The sequence below is a fragment of the Lepisosteus platostomus genome, chromosome 21, assembly GCF_059453375.1.
Source record: "Lepisosteus platostomus isolate fLepPlt1 chromosome 21, fLepPlt1.hap1, whole genome shotgun sequence".
NCBI lineage: Eukaryota > Metazoa > Chordata > Actinopteri > Semionotiformes > Lepisosteidae > Lepisosteus > Lepisosteus platostomus.
In genome coordinates, this window is record NC_142631.1 from 3,660,040 (window position 1) to 3,683,389 (window position 23,350).

Below are 23,350 nucleotides of genomic sequence, written 5' to 3' on the forward strand. Positions count from 1 at the left end.
CCATTACCTTTTGAAAAAAAACTAATATTAAAATATTAACCGCTTTTATACGTTTTTATACTCACACCACAGCATACATAGCTTCAAACATATTTTTTGTTACAAAATTCTGACCGACCATCCATGAGTCTATTCGTATGTGAAGAATTTATATATGAGCACATCGCCACCTAGCGGATACACAATCACAACGGCTCTTAGGGGTTTATTCATTAACTGTCTTGGAAAACAAATACTGTATTCAATTCACTCTTTCATAGCGCTTTCTGGACGCTCAAAGCGCTTTACAGGTAATGGGGATCCCCTCCACCACCAGTGTGCAGCCTCACCTGGATCATGCTCTCAGTGGGGAGGAGAACAGAGTGATGGAGCCAGTTCAGAGATGGGGATTATTAGGAGGCCATGATTGGTAAAGACCAGGGGGAAATTTGGCCAGGACGCCGGGGTAACACCCCTACTCTTTTTGAGAAACGCCCTGGGATTTTTAATAACATCAGAGAGTCAGGACTCAGTTTTACATCTTATCCGAAGGACGGCGCATTTTTCCAATATAGTGTCCCCTATACAGGCGCATCAGGACCCACACAGACCACAGGGTGAGCGCCCCCTGCTGGCCCCACTAACACCTCTTCCAACAACAGCTTTCCCAGTAAGTCTCCCACCCAGGCTCACACCTGCTGAGCTTCACCGGCTGCCAGTTGTGAGTTGCAGGGCGATATCACTGATAAACCTCGGAATAACGGTGATTCAACCCCTCATGTGTAAAGAAGCGAAATGATACGTAAAACGCGCATCGTCTTTGACTGGGCGGGTTCTTTTTGAATTTGTTTCTCACTTTTTCACTCTTAATTTAATCGTAATTCTCTTTAAAAATGTAAAATAATTTTTGGACTACCTCGTAATATTTAATAAACAAAGAAATAGAAACAACACGCGTCGTACTAGCACACCTATCATTCCCTGTTACTTATATTTTTTTTAAAAAAACATAGCTGTAATATTAAACTCAATTTCATACAGCGCCTTTGACAGTTGTACTTCAAAGTGCTTTACAGTTATACGGATACCAAATTACTAAGGAAGAAAATTGTAGAAACGACAAGTCAGAAAATAGAGCGGACACAGCCCCTAATTAAGTAAAACCCTTTCTTTCTGAAAAGAGAGGGTTTGGAGTCTAGATTCCAAGGCAATTACAGCATAATTGCTTCGACCTTCCCGGATAGGGAATTCAGCTGTCCCAGTCACTGAGCCCACGTGGGGTCACGGTTGTCTAGTCAAGCTGACCCGTGCTGGTGTGGGTAAATTAAGTGAAGGTCAAGGGTGATGTTAGACCAGCTGCTGTCCGAGTGGGAAATCGGCGTCCGTCTGGTTGAGTCAGCTATGCCATCACTTCACGGGCGACTGCCGATGGTAATCTAATCTTATCTACGGTCGCCACGGTAATTGACTGCATATCATAAACCATAGAAGAAAGTGCATTTTCCAAGCGCAAGTCTATGCGCCACGGACGGGATAGATCAAAAAGTAAATGTTGAATGTAGATTTACAATGAACACGACTTGTAGTACCGATGACTGTTCGAAATAATATTCCTTTGACATCCATATGGGCGTTGTGATGGACGTCAATGTCGAATGATACAAGGCAGCCTTCAGGACAGCGTGTCTGCGATATACCGACAGTATCGACGTGGATTTCCGGCTGAATATAACGATCTCAAAGTCTGGTCGTGGAAACAGCGATATCGCCCGGTGTGGCAGCTGTCCAGCGGTGATGAGGTGTTGGGCCGGCGGAACTGTACTTCCTGACCCGGAAACCTCCGCCAAGAACTACAATGAAAGACGACGCCAGGGACTTTTTGGGTTGTACTGTTCAAGGCGAGGAAAAGTGCACAGCGGATAATTTAATGTTGAATAATATCATATGTGTGTTAATTGATGAGCTATATTTTTTTTCCGGTACACAAGAATGTTTTTTTTCTTTTCGATGGTGTTGGGCTGTACAAGAGACAGCAATAGTCTGAATTTCCCTATTACAGTTTATTCCCGGTTCTTCATAAAATCCTGATTAATGTCTACGTCGGGGCGCGAAATAAACGCACACGTCTACAAAAACTGCTATATCTAAAATGATGTAAATCTAATCTAAACCTAACTTGCATGTGTACCTTTCTGTTCAGATGTATAATTCTACATTGTCCGGCATACATAGAGAGGTTTGACACGTCCCAACAGTGTGTATTACAATGGAAATGATCAATGATCGTCTTTTCATATAGCGCCTTTCGTGACACATCAGCGCAACGTGATTTAAAATAAAACAAGGCCAAAGCAAAGTCAAGAGACGTGTTTACACAAATAATTATTACAATAATTACTACTGTAATAAAAAGTATTAATATATCTGGGTAGGATATGTATTGTCTCCCACCAATTGGTAATTCTTTACACGAGAGAACTTAGAACTCGGAGGTTTAAAATGCACTTAGACTGAACACAGCTATAGTCTATTGCTATTAGTAATACTAATAGAATAAAACTAGAATAATCCCAGATCTTCAGATAATCAATACCGAATCACAAATACGCTGTTGTATACTATAGCTGTCACACTTCTGTAGGTTGTATCTCATATTGGGAAACATAACGTTTTTGAGAGGTGCCTGTGAGTTCATTTATAAATAAACAGCTGGTAACTCGCATCCATGTTATTAAATATACGGATTTATTAAGGAAATGTTCAGAAATCCAAAAATGACCTGCTTTCCAAACCCCGCTCTAGCAGATGTGCTCTTCAAAAAGGATTTCCAAAGAACCACGCCCGTTGAGGAAAGGAAGTCTGCGCACAGCTTTTTAAAACGACAAAAAATCAAATAGTTAATCTGTAGTCACTGGGCAGGACACAATATAGAAAATACAAGAGACAAACATTTAAAAAACAAAACAAATCGAGATATGTCATATGATAAGTAGAGAATAGGTATTACAAATGGTAAAGTGGACAAACATAGTGGCATGTTAAAGTAATGAATATATTAGGAGACAATCACTTGAAGATCTTACTTTTTCTCTGAGCTTATAATATCAGACATTCACGGTGTTTGAAACAGCATTGTTTCTCCAAGAAATGATATGGAACTAATATGTATCTGTTTCAGGATTCACAACTTGCCGCCCAATAAAGGAAATATAGGAAAACACGTAAAATGTCTGGACGTTATTTCTCGCTCCACGAAGCTCGTCAAGTGTTCATACAAATAAAACATCACTGCCAAGTCTTTAGTTTACAACTAGCCTACATTTCTGTAGGTTGTATCTCATATTAGGAAACATCACGTTTTTGAGAGGTGCCTGTGAGTTCATTTATAAATGAACAGCCGGTAATTCGCATCCGTGTTATTAAATACACGTTAATATTTTTAAAGGAAATGTTCAGATATCGAAAAATGACATCAGGACATAGGAAACTGTGTGTTGTTTCCAAAACAAGGGCTTGCCGTGAGTATTGTTCCCCTACATCTATAAACATTGTAAAGACAAAAACACACTTTGCACTCTGTGCAAGGACAGAATTTTTAACTGGAAAAAAACTGGCAAGCGTCACTATTGGGTCATCCCCGCCAGAGGGCGCTATTGCGCGTTAATTCTCCGTAGACAAGGAGCTGATGGTATCGTTGCACAACTTTGTGTTCTCTAAGCAATAATTTCAGAAAGCAGTGGCGTGCAGTAGTGGTTCAGGTCCTTGACTCGCAGTTAGAAAATTGCCTGTTCAAACCCCACACGATTCACTACTGTTATAAATTTCAGTAAGGCATGTTTTCTCAGATTGTTTCTAGAAAGTAATGTTGGATCGCAACATCAGTCAGATGTTCCTGGAGGGCCTGGAGGGGGGGTCGTGTCTTCTGGTTTTAATTTCACCCTGGACTCTTAATGGTTTTATCTGAATCAATTGGTCACTGAACTGGTCTCTATCACTATTGTTTCCAGGCTTTAACTTATTGAGGATCATACATTACCTATGAAACCAGGTGGTCTGTGGCCTAGTAGTAAAAACCCTTGTTCTAATCAGGATACACCATAGCTAAAGATGGTTTCATGCAAATTCTATTAAGGAGGAGATTCAAGGTGATCCAAAAAGTTTCTTCTGCCCCTATAACACATGGGATTGATGAATACTCCCAGGTTTAATGTGCAACAGATTATTCAAACGCAGAGACAGGCAACCCTGTTCCTCGCCTGTGGTTGTTTCCTCTTTTCGTTCTATCGTAGACCTTATTAATTGAAGCAATTAAGCAGAGAAGCCAATTGAAATGTGCCTGTAAGACTTACAGGAATGTGGTACGCAAGGATTCGACACAATCAACCATAAGACCACCTATCGACCATATAGACTAGGCCACTGGTCTTAAAACACTTCATGTGTTTGATGCATTTTAAAGCAGTTTATCTGAACATTGTCAAATGGAGCACTGCCACTGCACAAGAGATCAAATCCACCTTAAATTTCATATATGACACATCGATACCAATGGAACAAGTATTAAATGACATGCTTATATATGTGCTGCTTGTACAAGGGTTTGATAACATGGTTTACACAATAATTCCATCTTTAGAAATGACCGGACTGCACATGATTCCCAAGCCACTTCCGAGGGGCACGAGAAACCTCCATCATTTGGGTGACCGTCAGCTCAAAAACTACAGAATGCAACAGCCCTCAGGAGTAAAGAATTGAAACCAGCTGGTGGGATTCTCAGCCGGCCAGACGGGAAGCAATTTCTTCAGATTTGTCCTTTCACTGCAAAAGGACACAAGACCCCTCCCGAATCCCCAAGGTGGAGTGGAGGGCAAAGGCAGAAGAGAGAGACCCCCCCCCCCCCCAGCCCCCCTGCGTTTCCATCGACGCCGCCCCGCCGCGCTCGCTGTCGATCAGCGATGGGGAAAGGTGAACAGGTGCATTTCGGCCAAAAATGCCCCTCGCTGGACCGGACAGAGAAAGCAGGAAGGAGGAAAAAGAGGAGAGAGAGAGTGAGCACGTGAGACCAGAGGGCTTCAGAAGACCCTCCCACACCCACACTGTGTGTGACAATGGAGTCAGTGACACACTTGTGGACAGGGGCCGTGACTCAAAAGGGGTCTCCATTCAAGGCAGGCCCTTCCACCCCCCCCTCCACCTCTCTTTTCTCCGGTGATTAAACTCTCTCCAGCGCCTCGCAGCCCATCCCCAGCAGCCGGGCACTTTCCCAGCCACAGAAGGCTGTGAAAGTTCAGCCGGAGTTCCAATAACTTTTCACTGCGGGGTCAGAGGTCAGCCGAACGGGGGGCAGCGAGGTGAGGCGAGGGGGCCCGGGGTGGAGAGGGTGAGGCCGCTTCCAGCATTTATTCCGAAATGACTTCCCCTGGACGACGGAATGGAGGTGCAGGATCCCAGGCCTGGTGGGGGGTCCCCCCCAACCCCCCTCTCGCTTGGTTTACAGATGTGTGCCGGAGACCAAAGTGGACACAAAGAGAGAAAAGAGATTTGACCCCCCCCCCACACAAATCCACTCACTCCTCCCCACTGCCGCCCCCCCCCCCCAACTCTTCATCACAAAGAGCTAACCCCTAGGAGACCAGCTGCTTGGTCTTGGGCCGAAACCAAGACCTCATGGTTGGTGCCGTGTGATCGATAACTACCACCTTACACACGGTTCACTCTGGGCAATCGCTTTCTCTCCCGGAGAGACGAGAACGTTTTCCAGTGAGCGGGCGGGACCCGCGCGGGTGAGACCACAAAATTTTCCAAATACCGCACCGGCGCGGTGCTTTCAGGACAGGGCCCTGGGCAAATATTTCAGCCATAGCGCCCTGCTGAGCGCTGTGGCTTTATACAGGAGGGGGAAAAACAGCAGAGGATACCTCTGTCTGTGGTGCTTTTTCGCGCGAAAGCATCTCACTGCCCGGTATGGGAGCTGTCCCGCCCGGGATCGCAAAGCACTGCAGAGGGTGGTGAAGTCAGCGCAGCTCACGACCGGCTGTGAGCTACCAAACATCCACGGGATCTACTCCACTAGATGTCTTGAGAAGGCCAGGTCCTCTCTCAAGGACCCCGGTCATCCCAGTCACAAACTGTTTTCTCTCCTACCGTTTGGTAAACGGTACCGAAGCATTCGGTCCAAGTCCAACAGACTATGGAACAGCTTCTGCCTCCAGGCAATAAGACTGCTAAACAGCCAACCTGCAGCTCCTTTAGCAAATCACCTGGAATGGCTACATGGACACACAGGTTTCACTGTATTCAGCATAACTGCACTACTATATCGCATACACCATGGGCACATAGCAGCTCTATTCATCTGGAGTTTTCTATCACATTATTATCTATTGTCCTGCAACCTTATTTTTGTAACCTTAATTCTATGAATTGGCTACATTACTCTGCTCTCCTCCCCACTGATAGCTGGTGTGTGGGGAGCGTTCTGGCGCACTATGGCTGCCGTCGCATCATCCAGGTGGGGCTGCACATTGGTGGTGGTGGAGGGGAGACCCCATTACCTGTAAAGCGCTTTGAGTGGAGTGCCCAGAAAAGCGCTATATAAGTGTAAGCAATTATTATTATTAATTTTGTGGTTTTGGTGATTTTTGTGAGCTTGCAGAAAAGACATTTCATTGCCAGCAACTACTGCTGCACGCTGTATTGTTGTGCATTTGAGAAATCCACTTTTTTTGATTGGATCTGAATAAAACACCCGAGGAGAACTGTGTGTGGGATCCGCTCTGTAAACGCACAAGAAAAACAACTCCTTTCCCCTGCGGGAGGCTCTTGTCCTGTTACCCTCTGTGGCCACTGCCCACTTGGTGTGCACCCTAGAGAGCAATGTATCGCACCTTCGCTTGCAATTCAGTGGATGGATAACTGGGACAAGACATTGAACTCATGTCCAACTGCTTCAAAACTTCGCTTCAGAGTTGTCAGTCCATTTTAAAGTTTCCAAATGAATCAGAATCATTGTCTTTTGAATTGGTTTCCGTGTTTCCATCCAATGGGTCTCATATATCCAGTGAATGGATAAGGTTAGGCTAAGCTCCGGCATGTTGATGGATTAGCATTACAGGCCCGTCAAGCTTAAATGAAGTCTGTTGCTTAGTGTGACTTATTTGGACTGAAAAAACGGCAGACACGTCTTTACTCAAAGGACGACGCTGTCCGGGAGAAGAAAAAAACCCTTTCCCGGCCATGTTGTTGAAGCCGATAACTTCAGGGAATGCCTGGAGGAGATTCCCTGGGTCAGGGTGGCACAGGCAAGGAAATGAACAGAATGGCTTCCTCCCTTTGGTTTCCCATCCGTGTTCTGATCAGTAGTAGCCTCTGTGCGTGCATTCATACTCAAGTTGGCACTTCAGCCTTCACTGTGCCTTAAAACACCCACGCCTCGGGACCACGTGTGTCTTAGCAACAGGTTGCGCTGGGAGGTGAACGATGGCGGTCATGAAACGTCTGCGGCCACTCTGGAGTCAGCCCAGAGTTGAATGGACAGGTATCTTCCCGCGCTCAAACGCGTGTCCTGTTAGAAGAACTCAGCCCCTGAAGTCCTCAACAGAGATTAGGAGGAGAATGTAATTAGTCGATAATCACTCAAAGATTCAAAATCAGGAGTGTTGTGGGAGTGTGGAACGTGTTATCTGGCCAGGCGGCCAAAGCTGATACCTTAGTTTCTTTCAGTGAAAGACAAGATCTTCAGATCAATGCATGACTAGCGAGCAAAACAGGATTGTTGGGTCCAGAAGCCTTTCTTTCCTTTGCAGAAAAATACGTCAACAGGGCAGTGAAAAATCTCTTTCAAATATGCCCCGATATCCTACATGTCACCTACGCATTGAAACCCCAACGGCTCAAAACTGGTCCTTATTCCCCCTGAGGAGCACTGTCACCTCGATCTGCCATATCACCCAAAACCAGATCGCCTTCGCCGAAACGGAAAGAGCTGGGATTTCAACTTTAAGTGAGGATGAGGACAGACAACCCTGAGTTTCTTTCACCTCGGACTGTGGGCGCTTTTCTCCCTGGAGTTGCCTGGCAACCTCCCTGCAGAAGCGAAGGAATGCGTCTCTGCTCTAAGTCAAGAGGGACGAAAACAAACCAGGCCGAGATGAGGCCAGAGGAGGATATGCCCACTTTTCACTGACTCACAGCGTAGAGCTCTTCCACACATCCCGGCAGTAATGTCTAAAGCAACATCCGGGAAAGGACTAGAGTACCTCACAATATAGTTTACAGTCCTGGATTTGTTTTAACCTGTGGGATTTGTGTTCCCTTATTTGTTCCTGTTGGAAAAAAAAAAGTTTAAACATCACAATATCTGTTACATCAAATGACATTTCTGACCTGTTAGGGGTCAACTTTGTCTTTTTTCCATCGAAAGTGTCTGTCTCCTTGTATGCCAGTCACATACAAAGCCGAAATCTAAACGTCACAAAAATTCAGCTCCTATATACATATATACACCATATACATCCCCATGCACAGTTCACACCTCTCATTCTGACCTACAGTCATTTGATCCACTTTTACACATTTAATTATGTTATATTAAATAAATCGCTGTACTAATTTTTTCACCCACAGGTTTTTCTATCAGCTTCACGTATGACCCCCTATATTGGGGCAGTTATCACATATTACTTAGAGTCTGCAATTATAAGAAGAAAATCTATATCCCAGTTTTGATAGAGGACAGCCCTGGGCAAAAAGTAACATATTGGCACTGCATAATAGCATGCTGCTGCCAGAGAATGTATTATTGATTAGTCCTTGAGGTTTGAAGAGTCTTCGGTCTCCCTAGTGTTCATTATTGCTCACAGAACTAATAAACCACTCTCAATTTCAAACAGCTGCCTCTCTGCACATCTCCGGTGTGACACAATGCAGCGTAACACCCCAAAACTGCCACAACCAGAAACTTCCCCTAAGTATACTTATAAGCTTTGCTTCATAAATATCTGTGCACACATGCACTTTTATTTTAAATGATCAGCACATGTGCGATACGGGCGGAGGGGTGGCTCTGTGGCTCAGGATCTGCGCCTGTGGCTGGGAGGTTGCCAGTTCATATCCCGTGGCCGGCAGAGGAATCCTACTCCGTTGGGCCCCTGAGCAAGGCCCTTAACCCCACCTGCTCCAGGGGTGCTGTATAAATGGCTGACCCTGCGCTCTGACCTCCAGCTTCTCTCCCTGTCTGTGTGGCTCAGGGAGAGCAAGCTGGGGTCTGTGAAAAGACAAATCCCTAATGCAAGAAATTGTATAGGGCCAATAAAGTCAACCAAGTGCTTTTGTTCACCTAAAACACTGCTAGTCGCACTGCTCTCCCAGAAGCCCTGTGATATTGAGACACAAACACAAGGGATGTAATGCCAACTGGAAAGGCAGACTCTAGCCCACCTCATGCTCTCCAGTTGCAGGTAGTGTCTGTCTATCTTCAGGGCTCACAGCCGCAGGAGGTGAGAAGTTTCCGGCAGGTTCTGCACAGCACTGTCCTGTGCTTCCTCACCAGCTCCATCCCAGCTAGTAAGACTGGTCATCGTCAGTCAGAGGCCCATCTTGAACTCCAACTTGCATCCCCTTGGATCCTCAAGACAGCGTAACTCTGGCTGTGGAGAAGGCTGTATTTGTACATTCTCATTCCAGCCCAACTCTTAAACGTGCCAATTGAGCTTATAATTGGTGCCTCTCCTTTTAAGAGATTATAAATTCTGGGGGTCTCCAGGACTGAAGGTGAATACTTGTGTATAAGAGTTTGTTTGGAGTATTTTATTGGTTGACGTGCGGGGGAATTTGCTTCCTGTGTGTCTGACAGTTCCTTAAAATAATGCTGTAGCCTATAGGTGTCATCAATCTGAGCCTAAAGATCACGTTAGCCTTGACCAATCGATAACAGGCTCAATTAAGTAACTGAATGTTTGCTTGGAATAGAAACTGCAGATGTCCGTAACTCTCTAGGACCAGGGATGGAGGACCCTCTCTTATCAGAAACGTCCGATTTGAAATGTTGGGGATATTTCGAATTTCAAAGTATGCAGGCGGTGAAGTATCATAAACTTCTCCTCTCAGTCAGATGATATCAGAAACAGCCAGCGAAGGAACAGAAAAGATTGCTTTTCATTACCAGCCATCTCCTTCACTTACCTTTTATGCCCAGCCATCAGAGACCTGAGACCCCAAACACTCAATACTATCTGTAGTTCGCAGAATTCTTCAGATGCAGCAGGGATGCTGAAATTATTTTAAACAATACTTAGTTTCAGCTGTGAATGAGACTCAGTTACCATGATCCTACACCTTCACGTTGATCGAAAGCTACACTGAATTAATGTAATATAATTCTCAATTGAGCTCACAAAACGCAATCCAATAGTCACAAAAACCATATGGCGATTTGCCCTCTCTTTTGAATCAGTGCCATCCTAGCTGTCTTTACTGTAAGAAGAAGGAAAAAGAATAAGTTCTACTACTGGTCATGGAAGGATCTATCAATCAGGAAATCCATTTGCCCACACATGGGATTTTCCAAATTCCAAAAAAACTCCTCCAAATCCCTCTTGCTGCTCTGCCAAATAGTTGCTACAGAAAAGCCGAAAGTCTAATAATCCTTCACACCTTAAAAGTGCATTGTGAAATTAGCAATCACACACACAGTCTTTAAAATGCCTCCCTTCAGGACAGGCTTATTAACGGACAGCTTGGCTGTTTTGTTCTCTTCAGTTACTCATCCCTCAGTAGTTCTGTTTTATTGCCAGTCCTGCTGCTTTTAATTTTTCAGCCCACGGAACTTTAAATCTTCCAAGTTAAAAATTGATTTCTGAAAGGCGGGCTTGCGCCGGACAATGACTCTGATGTCTTTTGCCCAAACTGTTGATCTGACACAGTCTGGAACCTGAAAACCTGGGATATCTCTAAGAGTTTGCAATTTTCTATTAAAAAGTAATCCTACTAGGAAAATGAAAAGCCTAGCCTTACTGAAAGATCATTCGCTAGCCAATGAATGTGCTTTTTCAGTGTTGCCCCTTCTGGATTTCTGTAGATTCACAACTGAGCCTTTTCAGGTACGGAACAAGTGATAGGTTTATTCCTTGCTGCAAAGAGAAGAAAGAAAACAGAACGTTTCGGCCACAGGGCCTTCACCCACCTGAAGCCGCTCACACCTGAAGAAGGCTGTGTTTCACGCTGATGCCTCTACCCACCTGAAACATCTGCAGATATGTATAAGTTCAAGCTTCATAGCTTCACTTAATAAGCAACTTTGCTTTCTTCTGCTTGTTTGAGTTGAGATGGGAAATCAAGAGTATGCAAATTGTTCATTACAAGACAACAAACATAACAAACGCCAGTTAGAACCTCTCGTGAATATTACTAGCGTCCTTTGTCCTGCCTTTTACCAACTTTTACTGTCATTGGCAATTCGTCCTGACCTATTAACTTGTGAGTTACTGTTATTATCCGCTGTAAAGGCAGGAGAGCAGTTCCCATGCAAACTTCTGTATTAAGAATTCAACAACTATCTGTAATGCCATTAATATTTCATAACTTGCATAAAATCAGTCTCAATTAATGAATAATTTTCTTAGCACATAAAATGCGCTCCAAACTGGAAAAACACTGAGCGCCATCCTTTCTAGCCTTTCTAGGTCTTGTTTTGCATTGGCCTTACACTGAGAACATTTACACAGACACATATGCGCAACGCTAATTCTGGAGAACAGGGGCAGATGAGAATTTTCGAGATGGTAAGATGCTGCTGAACTTAACCACAGGTGCTCTAGCGACTGTTGTCAAGTTAAGTACAAAGGACGCCTTCGATAAAAGAGTCTCATTCGGTTTGCCAGCCTAGGTTTTCAAACAACAGAATCACTGTGCAGTTTGTGACAGCCCATATTAAGGCTCACAGGAATCACACTCTTTGAAGCTGTTATTGTGTAGTTTTTGATTACCGTTTTAACCTAGGGCGTCTTGTAAGTCTCTAAGAGGATCTCAGTTTTGAAGAAAAGTACTATATATATTCAGTTTATAGTTACAACTTCTAGTCCATGGGGAAAAATAAAATCCTTAAATTTTACTGCAGAATTACAAAGCTATAAAGCTAGAAAACGCTGTGTGCACGTAAATGTCTCTCTGTGAATCTTTCCACAGGTTTCGTGATGCAGTTTTTCAGAACTTGGAATAACGTTGGGCTTGCAAACATAGTGTTTTAATGTTCTAACAGCACACTGCCCCCCAAAATGTAGCACTTTCTGTCCTTCTCCGTGGGACACAGTGTCTTTAAGAGTAACGTTTCCATTTGCAGCTGTGCTTGGTGAGGACTGTGGAAGATTCATTACCCAGAACACAATAGACATTATTGCATTATTGTTGCGTTGAGAAAAGCACAATTGTTGCGTTCTGGAGCAAACAACAAAGAAAGAGAAAACAAACGCGGGCTCTTGAGAATCTGGGGAGCCGAGTAATTGAAATTCTCTTTGAAACAAATACCATTTCATGTCACGTTGAGTGAATAGCATAAAAAACGCAATCGCCATTAAAGACAGATCTTACCGTTTGGCCTTCTGGTTTAATATTCGCACTTTGACGTTTTTAGGACTGCCTTCGAAAACGTTGCTGACCACTTCTACGTGCGTTCAGACACTTAATTTCTCGCTTCTTTTCAGTTTTCAGAAAGGGGCAAACTGATGTATTCGATTATAGAAAAGCATCTTGGAGTATACTGGGGATCTTAATGCATTAAAATGATTGTTCGTGCATTATTGAATCAACCTCCTGAAATGTAAATGATTAAAGTGATTTCCAAATAAAGAATAGAGTGATTTATTCGATTTATCAAACGTTCACGGGAACGTGGAAATCAGTCATTTGAAATCGGTAATGAACGGATGAGAACGTTCTGTCCCCAAGAAATCGGAGACAGGGTTCAACAAACCCAGATTACATTATGCTTATTGACGTTTGAATTAAGAGATCGTTGTTTCGAAGTGTTATCATTTTGCATCAGAAATATGGTGTCGCGACACACTTTTCTAAGCGTGGCTCGCTGTTGTATTTGCTCTGTCATTGGTGAAATCAGAAGTTGTTACTTTTATTATACTTGTGTAAATAAACAGAACTAGAAGCAGAAGGAAGTAGGCTCATCTGTTTATGGCTCTGTGACACATCTGCAATGCCCGATACCTACAGGGCAACCTTCAAAGCCTTTTGCTCTTTTGCGCAATTCGCCCGCCTTTTCTAGTTCCAAATAAACCCCCGTTAATTTCCCAAGACTTCGTCTCCGTGGCACAGTGGAGAAAAATCTCTTTCAGAAACCCCGTCACTGTACTCCAAAGCAAAAAAACAACAACAACAACAACTTTGAGATCCTCACTGGAGATGTTCTGACTGCCCACAGAGGCGATAATCTAAATTATGTGTGATATTCACACGAATCCGTTTTTCATCAGACGTGCTGTAGAGCTATTTAAAGGAAAGAGGCTTTCAAGAATTGTTTCGATTAACAGTTCCATAGCCCGGGATCGGTCCACTATGGAAAAGCATCAAACTGACTGACCACCAGGAAGTGGGGATCCTCACCTTTTCTTCTGGGAGCTAACTAGTTTGTCGGTGATGAGCAGTATTGAGACGGACACCCCTTAAAGGTTTTACGAGAACACTAAATGCAGATAGAGACAACTGAGAGCGCTCTCCTGATCCCCTCAGCGGAATGAATTTTTTAAAAAATGGTTTACTGTAAGGATCCGTGACAGTTCGTTCTTGTCATCCCCCCCATCCCATTGTCAGGGATGAATTGTCGTCTGTCTATACTATCGTAACAAAACCCCCGATGAAAAGATCCTTTATGTTTTGGTATCTATAAACTCCCGATCTTTACTGATGACAATGCGAGGAACAGCCCGAACAGACACAGCAACAGCACTCTTGAACTGGTCGGTATTCTGAGTTCAGACACCGCACTTCACGTTTTCAAGAACTCGTCCTGCTGGTTCTTCTAGGTAGAGGAACACGGCAAATTGCAATTAACGAAAGCCCGGCCGATGCACTGTCAATTAGCCAACAGACCCAATAAAGGGGATATTTTGTTATTCCCAAATGTTACAACTTCATAAAGAAGAATTTAACGATGATGGGGGGGCTTGGAGGACTGTATCAGGCAAAAAAAAAACACATTGAGATGCTGAATGAATTAGAACTTGATTAATCGAGATTTTTCATATCGCTGTGTTCCCAGGATCTGGTATTATTAACGCGTCACATCGCCATAATCTCTATATATCTAAGGCTCCCCCTCGGTAAATTATTCTGACACGGAGCAGAAAAGGCGGCAGCTCTTTAAGGAGCGAGTCGATGGGGAAAACCAGCGCTGGGAAGTTATCCCCCCCCTTCCTCACCCCCTCCCCGAGCAAAGCAAAGGTTAACTCGCCCCCTTCTTTTGAGAGCGAGACGGGTGAAAAGAGAGAGCGGGGTGGCTTTAAGAAGGAGGGTCCGGGATCGAAGGCGGTCGCTGCGAGATGATTAATCGGTGGTCAGTGCGCAGAGAAATGAAAAAAAAAAAAGGCTCAGTGACGGGTTGCCTGCAAAAACTGCAGCGGACGCAAGAAGTATCATTCCGCCGTTTGATTCAATTAATCAGTGCAAATGGCCAGCGCCGAAGATGCGCGCCGCAAACCCAGCCTCCCGAATCAGACCTGGTTACTGTGGAGGGTTTCTTAAAGGGGAAAAGTCGACTCACCGTGCGCCAGATGCTCCGTCCGCTCAAAGCGCTGGTCGTTTTCTCCCGGTTGCATAAATAGTGCAACTCGGAGCTCAGCTACCAGTTTCCGGGACCGGTACTGATTGGGAGGCCAGCGGGTAGAAATCAAGGTGGCGCCGCGCTTCACGCCCGAAAGCAGTTCGAGTTGGAACGAGTCCGCGATTAGCGGTGGTTTAGCGGCGGGTAACGTTTTCTAAACGGCCTCGGTATACCCGTCGCTCTCTTGTCGTGTTTGTGCTGCTGGTGCACTGGTATCCTAACCCCGAAAGCTTCGATGCCTTGATCCCAACGAAGTATGTTCATTTCGGCGGCGGAACAAAAGTTCTTTGACAAATTGCTTGACTCGTCCCTGTTTTTCCACACTCAGCACAATAACATCTGTAATTAACTACTTTTCATTACGGACGTTAAAGAAGCGCCAGACTCAACGGTGAAATATTTGATAAAACGCTTTATCGTAGCCCTATGAATCATTTATACTAAGCCGAACAGCAACGTCTGAAGATCCACAAAGCATTAATTCTCAACTCTGGTTTTCAAAATTGATCCTCCTGTGTCAATTGAACACTTATTCAATTAAACTGGAACTCTTCATTAGAATTAGATTCATTTGTCTGTGGGTTTTTCAGAATTTAATGCCAACATCTTGTCAGCTCCCCCCATGTTACGTTAAATGATCTCTGTGTGTAATTGTGATGTGCCGAATGTCATTTTGTAACTTTTATCAAGCGATCAAAACATTGTTGGATATCTATATCCAGTTGATGTCACTTAACAGTATTCCAACGACAGCCTGTCGGTCTTTAGGAACATTCAGAAAGTAAGGAAAATTAATGGGAGTATGAATGTCAATTATTAAAAATAAAAATAAATAAAAATGATTTCAGCAGTTGCAGAACTCATCTTAAACCTGGAGCGTTATCCAAGTCCGGACTACGTGCAAATTCCACCGAAGGCCAAAAAAATCTAGTTCATTGAAAGAGACTTTCAATTCAAGACGTCTAATTTGCTTTTGACAATTTTGGGGGTACTTTCCCTCCCTGGGCGCCCGAGTGGGTGCAAAAATGTCTTTGCTTCAGCCATAGTTAAATTCAGCCTAATGGTGGCGTTGCTTTCGACACATCGAAACTTGGCAGGTGCAAAGTTGAAGAGGTACATGCAGGGAAAGAAATATACCAGTAATCATAATCATAATAATAATAATAATAATAATAATGTATCATTTTCGTATGCACATCGAAAACAAAACGATTCCTTATTTGACACTGAATTGTTGACGTGAACATACACAACTGCGCACCTCGGACAGAAACAAAAACTTGCATTTTTTAAGAAGTGCCTGGTTACGGCATTGCACAAGTTGTTGTTTCTCCGAGTAGTGAAAACAAAACGTCATGTAGTTTTAACAAGGCGTTTGCCGTTGAACACACAGTATATGGATTGTAGAGGCGATCGAGAGGGAGAGAGAGAGAGAGAGGGTAGGATAGGGGGGAAAAAATTGAAAAAAAAGGCTGTTGTGTCTTTAAGAAGCTGCTGGTTTCTGGTTTGCAGCTGCTGGCTTGTGTGCCGTGCAAGACAGTGGAGATTCATTACTTCCCAAGCACAATGGACATTTATCACCCCGTGGTGTTATTCAAATTCAGTACCAAGCGAAGATCATCCCCATTCGCTTCCCTCGACTCTCCAGAGCAACACAGTTATTGTTTGAGGAGCTACAGAAAAGCCGTCGGAGGAGAGAGCGGCGGCTCAGTGTTATTCCAAAAAGAGGCGTCCCATCCAGCCAGCGCCGGGTTCTGCGGACTCCGGGTCTTCTCCTGATAAATATTACCTCTTTTTCCACCTCCTATCCATTTTTTTTCTGCCTCTCTGCGAGCAAAGGAGTGAGGATACAGCTATAAGGGCATGGGAATCTGGAAAAATAAATGCAGAGCGATCGTTGTTTTATTATTTTTTTTAGATTTTTTTAAATCCCTTTTCCTGCCTAAGAACGATCATTCTGATTTAAAAAAAAAAAAACAGAATTATTCTTAAGCCTAACACTCGCCACTAAGACGCAACTGTTTTCTCTCTGTTTTTTTTTTTTTGGTCTTTTTGAATCCCAGCTAGCAGAGCTGCTCGGGGGACTGAATTCTTTCATCCCTCTCGATCTCGCCAATGTGGAAAATTAACGTTTTTTGCACAGGTGCAGACATGGCGAAAAGCCGCCGATCCACCACAGTCTGGACTTTGAAGAACACTTCGTATTTTATTTTATTTTTAAAAGTCTTGTTTCTTAATTGTGTACTGATGCAAAATAGCACTGAAGCCATACTAAAGGGTGCTGGTGGACAGCAAAGATTTTAGTGAAGTGTCGACAACTGTTCCTTAAGTTTCTCTTTTATTCTCGAAATAGATTGTGAATACGCCAGAGCGGATAACATAAATCGCCTTTTTAATCTTTATTTATATCATCTATATTTAACTCGTTGTAAAGTTGTTGTTTTTTTTTTTACAGAATTGCGAGACACACTGACGTAAAATATGCGGGTTCCAATTCAGAAACAGTTGAAGAGGCTCGGAATTTCTAAATGTGACTGTATCAAAGTATTTATTATTTAATTTATTAATCCCCCCCAAAAAACACATCTTCTATCTCCGTTTGAATATTAGCTCGTGCCTTGTATTGGCGATGTGGAAGGTTGTATAAAGGCGAGGACGACCTGTTAAACTGGTTGTTTTAAAAACTTAATTTTACGTTTGAGAAATTCGCGGCTGAAAAGTCGATATTTTAATTTCCACCTATGTAGGCCTACAGTAAATTATTTAGTAGGTGCACGGAAAGGATATGCACAGAGGAAAATCGACGTACCGTGGACAGCTGTCGTGACAGGAATTGGAGCAACAAAAATAAGTTTTATATTTTATTTTGAGGGGTTTAAACGCTAGAGAACGATGGTGCTTAAATGTGGTATGAATTGTAGTTGTTATTCTGCCTATTTTGAAAAATGTACATTTGCTTATTGGTACTTTTAGACAGCACATTTAGATCCTGCACTGGGAAATTTTAACTTGGTTTTTTATTTTTATTTTCTTACTCTTGAATATTTCAGGATTTCTGCTGTGGATGGGACATGCTTTATTTCTGAGACTAGAATCCTAGAAACTGATTGTCCAAACGCAATTCTTGTGCAATTTTGAAGTAAAACCCAAGAATTGTGGCTGGACATCTGTTGCTGGAGGTTCATATTCAACTTAAATTCCTCTTTTTGTTCTAAAACGAGCAAAAGATTGTATGTTGTTTAATTTTGCAGGCAGCCAGAAACACGTACGTTGTAGCTTTCAAGCTACAGCAAAAAGAGAACAAAAAAATGGATTTGAAGCCCGTTTCAACCTGAAGAAAGTTACAAGTGATTTATATTTTCGCAGTGTTACAAAACGCAAAGGATTTAAGATGTTGGCTACTTACTGGGACACGTTTTAAGGGATTAAAAATTCCTCGAGAGCTAGTTTGAACATCAATACTTTATGAAGAGTAATTACCATGCGTTACATAATCAAATATTTATACATTTCATATCTATTTTGTACAAGTTATTTATTTATTCTTAATCGAGGATGTTTGATTGAGGATAATTCATTTACGATTTGTTCACCTGTGGTACGTTCTTCAACTTTCGAAATAGGCTATATGTAAATTGAAGAATCGTTTCGCTAAATATTGATGATATTGACGAAAAACGAGTATATTAGCACGATATCCCCGAATCTGCAGGACATTTCGTTCGAAACAGAAAAGTGCTGTAATTCATAGTACTTCAGACAACCACGTCTTACAAAAGCATTAGGAAATACAGCGTTTCGTGGCGAAAACTCGGATCTTTCTCACTCATTAGGGTCGCCTTTATTATCCGTGTGAAAACTGTAATTCTTTTGACGGATTCGAAAAAGAACAGTAACAAAATTAACCTGCGCTGACCAAGAGATTTAAAAAGCCGCAAGAAGAAACATTTGACACACGCACCCAGATAATTATAGAATATGTTACAGCTGGAAATGAAGTACTCAACGGGGTTTTGTTAATCCTTTTGGAAACAATCAAGGCTAGCCGACTGTCTATAATAAAGGAAAAATCCTAAATAGCTGTTCACAGCACGTGTTTATTGGGCTGCAGAGAATTTCCTCAGTGGTATCCGCCTGTATGGTTATCAATTGAGGCGGTTTTTTTTTAAAGGCCTTTTTATTTTTCGCAATCTCCACTGTGTTTGAGCGGTTAATGGACATTCAGATTTGAACCTGCCATTTACGTGCATATACTGTTCATTTCGATGTTCTGTCCTCTGAAAATTAATTTCCATAATGTCAAGCCATTCAACTTTTTTGGAGGGGGAAATACGCTATTCTGTTGTTGATTGATAAAGACCCAGCTTCGTAGTTGTTTTTTTTATTTTCTGTTATATTTGGAACAATATATATATAGTTCGGCTAAGCAATTGCAGTTTGACAAAAAAAAAACTGGTCAACTTGGGAAACAAAACTTGGTTTTTATATTTTATATTGTTCACGGAATTTTTGGTAGTTGGGGGTGGGGGAGAATGTGAAGCAAGATACTTAAGTGTTACGCCCGTTTGCATTCCTTTTTGTTTACTTAAATAAAAACTGACAATTGTACTACAAACGAGTTTTTAATGCGTAAATATGCAGAAGTCCTATCCGAGCCACCAGCGCCACAGTCAAAAGCGTGCTCTGCTGTCAGTTGGGTGACGTTACTTGGGAACCAAATGGCTGGTAGCTTAGATACAAGGGCTCTTCTAACCACGTGGGCTGTAAAATGGTGGGCCTTGTGTCAATTTTTTCAGGTTGAACTTTTTTCCCCCTCTCTGATCTTTTTCTCGTCCCCCAACCCCCCAAAACGAATGTATTCTAATGAAAAGAAAAACTGTTACGACATCTCTCGACGTGTACGTTTGGCAAACGTCGATCTACATTTTGTGAAGTCAGCCTTGCTCATCGACATATTTGCTTTTATAACAGACTGGACGTTATCCACCTCCCTCCCTTTCGGAAGGATGCACATGTTGTTAACTAACCGACACATGTGGGAAGAAGTTTTTATAATACTAAATCTATTAATATGTAACAGAAAACAAATACTTCTTCGCGGAGATTTTGACTTCACAGCCTGTTAGGAGATGGGCAGAAAGATCCTAACTTTTACAGGCCACTGAATTGGTGGCGTTATTGTTCATAGGTTATTGAACTAGGATGAAATCGTGTAATGGGAACATTTAACGCGGGTATAAAAATGTCACAAGCGGGACGAGCGCCTTCGATATTTTTACACCAATGGCGCGTTGCACTCTTCGAGAATTGCACTTCATTCGATGGAGTGCGTTTTCAGAGAGAAGTCTCCAGCAAGAGGGTTTCTAAGATGGACCCGGACAGCACCGAAATCTCACACAACTTTGAGCTGAATGTTTTTCCGTCAGTAACGCCTCCAATGAGCTAAATTAAACCGCGCACGGGCCTAAGGCACAGAGTCATCAGACTGCTGTGGAGCTGCTCCGTTATCCTCCGGGACAGGCCGCGGTTTTTCCACCCCCCTGGAAACGGAACTGCGAGTCTGCGGCAGCGGCCGCCATTAAAAACTGCGCCATTAACCGCCGCGCGCCCGCCGGGCTCCTGCTCGAGCGAAAACACGGCGACTCGTCGCCAGAAAAGAAAAATAAAATTAAAAACCGCGATTTCTTTACTCGCGCCCGTCTGTTAGTCTTCCATACGAGATACGGAGGTGATGCCTCAATTCAGGGCCGACATTTGAAAACAATCACCATTAGCGAAAATGAACGGTGGTGTTTTGTGAAATCACAGCCTCCGGCTCCGGCAAGAGACGGAGAGGACGGTCTTTTAGGCCTCACGTCGGCGCCAATACCGTACCAGTGATAACGTTACTTGATAAAAAAAAGATTACTCAGAAATAAATCAACTACTCGATGTATTTAGACGCAAAGATGACAAATAAGCCTGTACCCTTTTTTTAATTCAAACTCTAAAACCCAACTCCCCCAAATTTCCCGAACACAGGCGAAGACTGAAACAGGTGGTGTCGAACTGTATCCGTCTTAAAAAGCTTCTCACACAGACTGTGTACAGTGAACACGATGGCTGTGACCACTTATGTACCTCTCTTCGAGGGTGGGGGGGAGCTATTTTTGAAGCCGAAGGGTTTGCCCTGAAAAGACCTCTTAAATTGTAATCGTTGTGAGATCATTTCTCTTGAAGGAGCAGTTAGCTGTACTCCCTTCTAAGTCTTAACGCCTTCTTTTGAATTTAGTTAATGCAAGTTCTACGGGTTAAATTAGTAGTTATTATGTTGATTCATATTACAAAAAAAAATAATGAGTACGTCCGGAATGGTGTTAAAATGTTTAGCTTTAAAACCCAGTTACTAAGGTTTACAAAGAACTTGGGGTTGGGTTGGTTGGCCTACATAATCATTTAACACCCCACGCGTTTCTCCTTTTCGGTTATATTTGTGGGGAGGGGGTGTTATTCTAGTATTCACCGCAGGTTTGCGCCAAAACATGCAGCTGTCCCTAAGCCATTTTTAAAATTAAAGTGTTTTCTTAATACATAGGCCTACATACGATGAGTCGTGTTTGTTTGTAAGTGTGGAACAGTTAGGCCACAACCCATCTCCCTATTATTCTGTAACAGTCACGCACAATTTCTTAATGCACTAATCCGGTCCGATGTTACAGACTCAGCAAGTTACAAAATCGAAATCCTCACACCAAGATCTTTTAACTCTTGTCTTTCCCCAAAACAAACACACAAAAATTCGACACAACACGTCGATGATTCGATACGGTAATAATATATCAAAATAAACGACAGCACCTCATCACATAGGTCTATGGGCTAAAAGACGCATTTTAGAATAAAATCTGCGAGTCTCTTTCCAGAAGCTAAATATATAGTTTCACGCGAGTTTTTATCCCATGCGAATCCTGTAAAGATTTTCAACACAACTCACGATGGCGTACCTGAATTATTTTTATTCCTAGTCACAAAAAACAAATGTGTACGTGCATAGGAACTGGTTCAAAATGAACCAGGTCAAAGCAAGCAGGTTCCTTGTCCGTCTTTAGGAAACATATTCGTAGAGCTGTTTATAAAAAAAAGATATTTGAATAGGCTGGACGCAATGGACGGATGTCTTTTAGAGGCAAATAGGGCTGTTTTGGTAATTCTTCATCTGCGATTACAAGTGGAAAAAGTGCCACTGTATTATTATTATTATTCATTATTATTATTACGGCTAATAATAATTGCATAATCGTCATCAAAGTGTGATGGTGTTAAGTAAAATGACGAAATAAGCAAAGTTTCTCTCATCATCACGAGAAACCTTCCTCGGTGCGTCCGCAGCACCTGCTGAAAGGCTCGTGGTGGGCACGAGGAGCGCACCTGCGGCGCCCATAAACTACCGCGCGTGACGGCATTAATAAACGTCTGACGGCGCAGAGATGATGGAACAGCGAATAAAAACCAAACCGAACCGCGCTCGTTCAAGTCGCATTGCTGCCGAACAGTCGCTCAATAACCGAAACCAATAAACCGATTAGGGAATGCAAATAACTATGCAAAGCCCACACACACACAAAAACAACAACTCAAGAACGCAATAATTATTAAAAACCAAACTGACGGAATTCACCACCGCGAAAAATGCTATACAATTCATTCGAAGATGGGTTGCGGAGGCTGTTAGCGGTCAGCTGGGCAGCCTCATTTGTTAGCCGAATTTCTCACGAAACTCGGGGGCCCATTTTGCCGGAGAGATGGAGGTGAAGTTTTCGCTGGGGGGTCCCGTCAAGAACTCGCGTGTCCTCACGAACTGCTGGGGCCACAATCTCGAAGTGTTAACGACGAATCAAACAAAAAGAAAACGTTTGAGCTCCTCTCAGTATTTCGAATAATAATAATAATAATAATAATAATAATTTCATTTATCCGTTCATGGATCATTTATTAAACAATTGTAGTTGGGATTAGCACACAATGCAAACATTTCAGGAAGTCCTAGCGTGTTAGGTGGGACCCAGTCGATATTTTAAGAGGCAAGACAAGGGAAAAAAACGCCAATGCTAAGATTTTTTTTCCTTATAGACCTCACAGATGCCCTGGCTCTTTAACAGTGCACCACGACCGACTACTGAGAGCTATGGCGGTACAAATGCAGGCCTACACGTGAGATTCCTGGCTTTTACCTTAATTGTCGAATGAGGTCTGCATTACACGGGTGTGCTGTTTGAATAAGGCTATGTGGTTTCTTTTTTTTCTACAGACGTATGCTTTCTTTGCGTGGCAGAAACATGCAAAGAAATGACGCACCCGCAGATCCCGGTGAAAAATAAACGTATTTATCGAGGGAAAAAACAAATCTGGCTGGAAACGCTAGCTGCCAGTTCGTTTTGACGGTTTAGGAGACCTATTTGTAAAGGTGAGCGAGGATGAATCTTCTCTTCAACAAAATTGCCGCACCGATTTCGATAAAGGGCTCGCGTGACAGAGAAAGCCTATACATTAAAATAAATGATT

The 23,350-nt window shown here is 42.9% G+C and overlaps 1 protein-coding gene across 1 annotated transcript in view; it reads right to left on the minus strand.

Annotated features, from left to right (window-relative positions):
- Positions 1 to 14,792: 14,792 nt before the first annotated feature.
- Positions 14,793 to 23,350, minus strand: part of urm1 (ubiquitin related modifier 1) — a 36,295-nt gene continuing 27,737 nt past the window's right edge. Inside the window, exon 6 of the mRNA XM_088615561.1 lies at positions 14,793 to 16,680. Within this exon, the coding sequence (XP_088471687.1) occupies positions 16,663 to 16,680 (18 nt within the window). The 3' untranslated portion in view covers positions 14,793 to 16,662. The remainder of the gene's footprint in view (positions 16,681 to 23,350) is intronic.